This window comes from Malus domestica, chromosome 07 (assembly GCF_042453785.1).
Source record: "Malus domestica chromosome 07, GDT2T_hap1".
Taxonomy (NCBI): domain Eukaryota; kingdom Viridiplantae; phylum Streptophyta; class Magnoliopsida; order Rosales; family Rosaceae; genus Malus; species Malus domestica.
This window is the reverse complement of record NC_091667.1, coordinates 4,353,635-4,362,311: the sequence shown is the minus strand read 5'-3', so window position 1 is coordinate 4,362,311 and position 8,677 is coordinate 4,353,635. Positions and strand designations below refer to the sequence as shown.

General features: G+C 39.6%; 1 protein-coding gene across 1 annotated transcript; it reads left to right on the top strand.

Moving 5' to 3' along the window:
- Positions 1–1,500: 1,500 nt before the first annotated feature.
- On the top strand, positions 1,501–3,814 carry LOC114825751 (cation/H(+) antiporter 15-like). Its single transcript, XM_029104780.1, has 2 exons — positions 1,501–2,454; positions 2,600–3,814. The coding sequence occupies exons 1-2, from the start codon at positions 1,501–1,503 to the stop codon at positions 3,812–3,814; spliced, it is 2,169 nt and encodes a 722-aa protein (XP_028960613.1).
- The last annotated feature ends 4,863 nt before the right edge of the window (positions 3,815–8,677 follow it).

The window sequence follows — 8,677 nt, the reverse complement described above, 5'->3', positions numbered from 1 at the left end:
AGGAAATGGCACTCCAAACAAACCCTAATGGCTCATTAGTGTAAAAAGGTCATTCTTTCTGGCCTACTAATAATAACCCAACACGTACTAAATGAAATTACAATGTAAAACAGCCGAACAAAATCTAGGCCATACGTACATTACAACAAAGCCACGTTATCAAGATTTTGTTTTTCCTTTGGAACCTTCCCTTCCCTCCGTTCCTAGTTTTGTAGACCACTGTTATATATATATATATATATATAGACACATTGTATAGGATCAAGTCTTACTGTCTCTCTCTGAGATTGGGGCTTTAGTTTCTCCTTGGAGACATTAATTTGCTAGTTTCTTAGTCTCTTTCAATAAGGGTTACGGATGCGGGTTGCAAATTTCTCGGAAAAAAGAGGAAGAGGGGGAGGGAGAGGAAGAGGAAGAGGAAGAGGTAGAGGAGATTGAACGCCAGCCTAATTTGGGAAAAGATCGCAAGGAGTAGAAAAGTACATATACATTTTTTTTTCTTTGGTCTGCGAAGAGTGTATATATACACATATACATATATCTACACACATAATGGCGCAAAAAAATTTAATTAGTGGTGGGGAACAGTTTGATTTATATTTTGACACAAAAGATAGAATAATGGTGTGCTATAATAGAACGATAAACCCAGGTATTGGGTGGCGAGCGCTACCCAGCGAATCCTTCGTCTCACCTCTTGGCGTTCTTATTATAAAACTGAGCATCGCTGTCTTCAACACTCATATTCTTAAATTCGCCTTCAAACCCTTGCACCAACCAAGCATTGTTGCTCAGATTATTGTGAGTTACTACAATTTTTTTTGTTATTATTATTATTATTATTTATGGCATACCAATATACAGTATTTGGTCGATGATTCCAGTGTACAAAAGATGATAGTTACACAAATTCATCAACTTGAAACTAGTATTGAATGGTTGATCATGTTTATAATAGTCTTTTGCAATATGACTAAGTGTGACAATTTGCTCTTTTGCATTTTTATTTTTGTTTAAAATATGTTTTTATTTTAAAATTAAAGAAATAAACAAAACAAAAAAAAAGCCCATTACGAGGTGAATAAAGTAAAGAATTTTACCCCTATGAAATAAAATAATGTTATTCATAATTTTACCCCTATGAATTAAATATTGTTCTATTTTAATTGGAAATCCTAATTAGGAAGATGCATTTTTGAGTATTATGAATCATGCATTCACGAAATCTTGCTCGCTTTTTATATATACATATCGATAATCAGACATAAGTGGTGAACACAAAAAACTCACATTAGTTTTTACAAAAAAAACCTATCCAACCTATGGTCTTTTTTGCCAGTTACTTGGTAATTTTCATCTATATTTGATTTTGTTATTTGTTATATTAATAGATGCATAACTAAAATTATTTTTCAGGCTGGAATGACAACGAGTACGAGGGCTTTGGGTAGATTCACGAAACCTATATTCCCTTTTAGTACCTTGAAGGTTACCGAGACCATGGGAAACTTGGCCCTCGTTTACTATATGTTTCTGGTGGGGTTAGAGCTTGATTTTAAACCAGTAGTACGTGCTGGGAAGAAGGCTCTCAGCATTGCACTCACTGGCTTTTTCTTTTCTGTCCTTGTTGGTTGGGTCTTGTGTCGATATTTACTCCTCCAGGATTTTGTCGCACAAACACATGACGGAGATCAGGAACGTCCCACTATAAACGGCCCACTGTTCTGGGGCGTCGCTCTCGCCACCACCAATTTCCCGGACCTTGCCCGAATCCTCGCGGACCTCAAACTTCTCTACTCTGATGTCGGAGGACTTGCATTATCCGCCTCTGTTATCACCGACTTGTGCTCCTGGATTCTTCTTTTGCTCGTAATGGCCATAATCAACAGCCTCCAGATGTATGCAGTGGCCTTGACCTTGGCTTTTATAGGACTTTGCGTTTTTGCAGTACGTCCAGCTCTGTCATGGATTGTTCACCGAGTATGCGAAAGAGAACAAGAGGATAGGAACAAGAGTCAGCTTATATGCTTTGTTTTAGCTGGAGTGTTGCTCTCTGGGATCATTACCGATGCCTGTGGATCCCATTCCATTGTAGGGCCTTTTGTGTTAGGAGCCATTATGCCTAAGGGAGAGTTTACAGACATGCTTAAAGAGAAGGTGGGAAATTTTGTGCCTGCGATTCTCATGCCTCTATACTTCTGTATCAATGGAGGAAGAGTCAACTATGAGGATATTCTCGGTGACCAAAAGAATCCAATGGAGCGAAAAAGTGGGACTACCCTCGGTCGTGTAGTGTGGGTTACCATCATAGCTTTCGCAACTAAAACTGTGAGCACTTTCGTTGCCGGCATAATCAACAAAATGTCACCCCGGGATAGTCTGGCTCTTGGAGTACTTATGAACACCAAAGGCTTATTGACGCTTATTATACTCAACAGTGGCCGGGACATAAAGGTAATTTACTGATTCACGTTTATTGTTGTTAATGCTTTGGTGGGTGAGATTGTTTTGTAGTATAACACGCATGGTTTATAAGTAATGTTTTGAATAATTTATGAACGAATGACAATTTGTAAGTGGTATACATGTACATGTTTAGGCATTGAACAAACAAACGTTCGGGGTATTGATGGTGGTGATTTGGGTAATGACATTTGCGGTTGGCCCGTTTATAGCCTTCTTTTACAAGTCCAGTGTCAAGACTTTCGTGCAATACAAACAGAGGAGCGTAGCAAGCGTAGGACCTAAGAACGAGCTTCGAGTCCTTGCATGCGCTCACACCTCACGCAATGTGCCAGGCATTATCAACCTCCTTGAGGCGTCTAATCCAACTCAACAATCCCCTCTTCATGTTCTTGCTGTCCACCTTGTGGAACTAACTGGACACGCTTCGGCGATGTTGGTAGTGCACGATGCTTGCAAGACCAAAGATGTAAACTTTGTTGATAAATCGTCATCTCCGTCAAATGCCATTGAGATATATGCCAAACGAAGGGAAAGCGTCACGGTGAAATCACTCACGGCGGTGTCTCCTTACTCGACGATGCACGAGGACATATGTAACCTGGCGGAGGACAATCGAGTCTCCATAATAATTATCCCGTACCATAAGAAAGCTACAATATTGGACGGAGGAGGAGGGGCACAAGATGAAGACAGCTCGCATTTAAAGAACATCAACAACAACTTGATGGCAAATGCGCGGTGTTCCGTGGGTGTTCTTGTAGATCGGGGCCTCGGTGCATCCAACTACTTCGACTGCCGCCGCCACTTTACCATGCTCTTCTTTGGAGGGGTAGATGACCGTGAGGCATTAGCGTATGCGGGGAGGATGGCTGGACATCCAAGGGTTACCCTAACAGTTACAACGTTTAACATCATGAGCAAAGAGGCCGAAAAAACATGCATCGATGATGACGACAGTGATGAGTATACTGATGATGACGACGACGAGGATGATGACGATGTTACTCTTGAGGCAATGAAAAGTACTGGAGAGGAAAAAAAAATGGATGATTTGTATTTGGATGAGTTTAGGTTGAGGTCAATGAATGATGCCTCCATAAAATTTGTAGAGAATTGGGTGAGGAGTTGGGAACAAATTCTCTTGCTAATACAATCCATGGAGGGTGAATATGATATGTTCATAGTAGGAAGAAGACATGGAGAAATACAAGAGGTCACCACAACGGTACTGGATGATGATGACTCTAATGACATTGGAGTTCTTGGAGAGGCATTGGTATCTTCAACCTTCACAGCTAGTACATCGATTTTAATTGTGCAAAAAAGTGAATTTGCTCATGATTCATAATTGAGGGAGCGAATGGGACTATATCGTGGGAGCAGAGCCCTGTTGGAGTACAAAAACCCACGATACATAGCACAACTCCCCCTCTCTCTCTCCCCTTTGAATTGCTTTTTCTTTCTTTCGTTCCTCAGAAAACTAAAAATTATATATCTGTTTGTTACTTGGGTTGCGATATACGCCCAGTGAGCTTACATGATAAATTTGATTCAACAATTAAACTGTGAATAACGAATGCAAAATAAACAGACCCTACAACATACTATGAATGTAACTTCTCCATTTCTTGTTTTACGAAGTCGAAAATATAGAGAATTAGAAAGTGGCAGAAAGGAAATAGAGCATAGAAATAAGAGTCTCTGTTATGGCAAAATATTCGATGATTTGTTCTGATACAAAATATATTCACTCAGATAGTTGACTTTGTACAACATATAACAGGCAATTAATAACTATTAATTATTTACATAAAACATTATGGAGAGATTGGTGGGATCTAATAACTAATAATTATTTATATAAAACAATATGGAGGAAAGGGATCCTCTCTGGATCCCTTCCACCAAATTCACTAATCCAGACCCTTGAAATTTGATTCAAGGGCTAAAGTTATTATAACTTTTAAAGGGGCTCATGTTTTTAGTTATTGGATCAAATTTCAAGGGCCCGAATGAGTGGACTTGGTGTATTTGGTGGAAGGGATCCGGAGAGGATCCCTTCCCCAATATGGAGAGATTGTTGCGACCACGATCTGATAGTAGATCTAGTGGAGATATAAGAGAAAATTGGATAATCTTGTCATCAATGTTTTAAAAAAACTAGCATCGGGGCGCGCCTAGGCGCCCTTGGAGGCGGGGCTGCTAGGTTTTTGCCTTTGTTTTGTGGGGGTAGGCGTAAGGTGGCGTCGGGGTGTGCCTAGGTGACTGAGGCGCACCTAAGCGTTTAGTTGGGCATTTTCCCCTTCCAAATCTCTAGGTCTATTTCTGCTGTTCCTCTGTTTCTGTCATTCCTCTGTGTGCCGTTCTAGTTTCAGGGAAGAAGAAAGAGAAAGTTTCTCTCTCCAAATCATAGTGGCAAAGTCTAACTCTTTTTTATTTTTTTGTTTTTTGTTAATTATTGCCCATTCAGCTTCTGCCACCTAGCATTTTGATTAGCCAAGATTTATTTCTCTTGAAATTTCCTATAACTACTTCACTCAGGCATTATTTCCTTTAAATTCCCTATAATAATTGCCCCATTCAATCTTTATTTCAGTTTAAATTCCCTATAATAGCTCCACTTATCCTTTATTTCTTTTTTAATTGCCTATAATTGCCACATTCTGTCTTTATTTCTTTTCAAACTCCCTATAATTGTGGCCACTCAGCCTTATTTCACTTGAAGTTCACTATAATTGCTTACAATAAAATAAATAATTACAACATTTTAAGACTACATGACATAATTTTCAAGTACAACTAAACTTAGTAATGAAGAAAAAGATATTATCTTTGGCTTAGTTATAATTATATTTGTTTTACAAAGTATTTTACTACATAGATAATTATATATGTGATATACATTAAGTTATTTAGGTCCCGTTAGACTTCATCTCACACCTCACGCCTAAGCCGAGCTATCCATGAAACGCCTCGCCTACACCTCTGCCTTTTAATACATTGCTTGTCATCCCCCTCAAGTGAAATGGAACAAAATGTAGATTAAGCTTGGAAACAAAGAAAGAGAACTATAAGCGGGAAAGTCCTTTTGTGAAGACATTAGCGATTTGATTATGAGAAGAGATTTGTCGAGTTTGATGAGTACACACATGAAAAACAGGATTGGCTGTCATGTGAAGAGTAGAGACATTGCCTACGAAAATTCAAGGTGGTGTACGAAGTAGAATGCCCAGTTCACGAAAGAGATAACAAAACTACATAATTTAACAGTTGTGGTGGCAAGAGCATGATATTTAACTTTGGAATTAGAGCGGGACACAATGGATTGCTTTTTAGTGATTGGGACCAAGGAAAATGTAGGCACCACTTGAGTAATGATGATCATCAACGAAATCGGTCAAGCCAGCAACAGAGACCGTGTCCAACAATGCCTTTGATGTAGTGATAGATTCGCTTGATCGCCTGAAGATGAGTTGAGGTTATGCATGTACTAACAAACTTGATCAACAACAAAGGAAATGTCAGGGCGTGTTAGAGTCAGGTACTTAGGCCACCAACCAACCATACTTCAATAGGCTTCAAGATCCGAGATGGGATCACTATCATGAGAAGACAAGCATTGAGGATAGGAATGGTGTAGGGCTGGGCTTGTAGAGATCTATCTTAAATTTCTTCAAGGCATAATGGGTTTGAGAGAGAGGGAACTAACTGGCTCGTTGAGTAACTCCCATTCCAAGAAAAAAATTAAGGTTTCCTAACTTTGAGTCTGTGACTGGCAAAGGTGGTACATAATTGATCAATGAACCTGTGAATGTTTGAACATGTGAAATAAAGTCATTAAAATATACCAAAACATAGAGTATGTAGAGTGGTAAACAAACACATGCATTCGATTTGTTGTTTAAAAAGCCTTGACTACAGAGGAAGGAGGTTAAAGGTTGAAACCAGGTGCCGGGTGCTTGTTTGAGGCCATAAAGAGTCTTGACAAACATATTTAGAGCATTTGGGATCAACAAAACTAGGTGGTTGCTTCTAACTTCCTTGTTGCAATGGCCAATTTTGGGAAACCGCAAAGGCAAGAATGGTGCGAATAGTGATAGAAAACTTATGATTGTATTTCTTTTTTAATCAATAAGATTACAATAGATGGTTATATATACAACCAATAAACCTATGAAAAATGACAGCTCACCTAACTAATTTACAGCTCATGAAAACTAGCCATATCAGAAAAGTATCTTCTAAGTTTTATCTGTTACAATATTAGCCTTAATATCCCCCCTCAAACTAAACCGAGGGTGTCGAAGAGCAAGTTTGTGTCGGAGAAGATGAAACCGAGCCTTGGACAGAGGCTTTATGCAAATATCAGCAAGTTGATCCTGTGTGCAGATGAAATGGACTGAAAGCTCTTTAGATAAAACTTTCTCTCAGATATAGTGGTAATCAAGTTCAACATGCTTGGTCCGAGCATGAAAGACAGGATTCTTAGCAAGATGCATAACAGAAATATTATCACACCAGAGCTTAGGAGGAGAGGGAAGTTTTAGACCAACATCAATCAAAAGCTTGCAGATCCAGGTTAGTTTAGCAGCATAATTAGCTAGAGAACGAGACTCAACTTCAGTTGAAGATCGGGCCACAATAGGCTGTTTCTTAACACTCCAGCTAAGTAAAGAGTTACCTAGAAAGATACAGAAACCACCAGTTGATCGTCGATCCAAGCGATAGCTGGCCCAATCAGCATAAGAAAAGGCATTGATGCTAAGTGGTGTGGCAGTTTTAGAAAACCACAGACCAAGCTCAAGAGTACCCTTTAGGTACTTAAGAATTCTCTTGATAGTTTGAAGATGTGATTCCCTTTGTTGATGCATGAACTGACACACCAAGTTGACTGCAAAGGAAAGGTCAGGCTGAGACCAAGTGAGGTATTGCAACCCACCAACAAGAGATCGATATTCTGTGGGATCAGATAATAAGGGAGACTCATGATCTAGAGAAGAAGTGCTGAGGGGAGTTGCACAAGGTTTGGCACCATACATTTTGGATTTCTGAAGCAGATCTAAAATGTATTTTGTCTGAGAAATAAAAATACTAGAGGATGATCGTTTTACTTCAATGCCAAGAAAATAGTGAAGAGGGCCCAAATCCTTAATAGGAAACAAAGCACTGAGCTGAGAAATTGTAACTTGACAAGCTTGAGCATCAGGACCGGTAACAAGGATATCATCAACATATAGAAGAATGAATACCAAGGTAGGATCATTTTTAACAAAAAGAGAATGATCATTCTGCGAACCATGGAAACCAAGAGAGGAAAGAGCAGAATAAAGTTTCTCATACCATGCCCGAAGGGCTTGTTTGAGCCCATACAAGGATTTTTGCAGTCGACAAACATGAGTTGGCTTTGTATGATCTTCAAAACCTGATGGCTGAACCATAAACACAGATTCAGAGAGGTTCCCATGCAAAAAAGCATTGCTGACATCCAATTAATTGAGAAACCAATCGAATTGAGCTTCCATAGTAAGAAGTAACCGAATAGTGACAGGTTTTGCAAAACTAGTGAAGGTCTCTGTATAGTCCAGACTTTGTTGTTGATGAAACCCTTTTGCAACAAGCCGACCTTTGTACCGTGCAATAGTACCATCTGGGTTCCTCTTGATGCGGAAAACCCATTTGCAACCTACTAAGTTTTGAGAGGGCTGGGATGGAATAAGAGACCAAGTCCAGTGTTGAGCAAGGCACTGTACTCTTCCTGCATATCCTGTCGCCAATGAGAGTGTTTGGAGGCTTGTAAGTAGGTATGTGGAATATAGTCTAGGGATAAAGAAGAGGGAATGGGATGTTTGGTGGCTATGTAGGCTTTAGGCTTGTGAATCCCAGATTTAGAGCGGGTTTGCATAAGGTGATTATTAACCGGAGGTGAAGAATGGTGAGGAACTTGAGGTGGCAAAGAAGGGGAAGAGGGTGGGGAAGGATGGGGTGCATGATTAGGATTAGAAGAAGAGGAAGAAAGGGACTAAGACAGAGATGGGGGAATAGGATTGGTAAAGGTTAAAGATGTGGGAATGGGATTGGGACAGGTACTTAGACGGAGAGACAGAGAAGGAGAGTTGGGAATGTGATGAAAAGGAAAGTGGAGTTCATAAAAAAGCACATGACGGGAGACATAAATCCTTATAGTAACAACATCGAGACACTTGTAACCTTT

What these genes read in the sequence shown, in the direction of transcription:
- LOC114825751 (XM_029104780.1), top strand. Translation starts at nt 1,501, where the DNA reads ATGGGAAACTTGGCCCTCGTTTACTATATGTTTCTGGTGGGGTTAGAG. An exon ending in ACAGTGGCCGGGACATAAAG is followed by an intron (nt 2,455 to 2,599) that starts GTAATTTACTGA and finishes GTACATGTTTAG; the next exon opens with GCATTGAACAAACAAACGTT.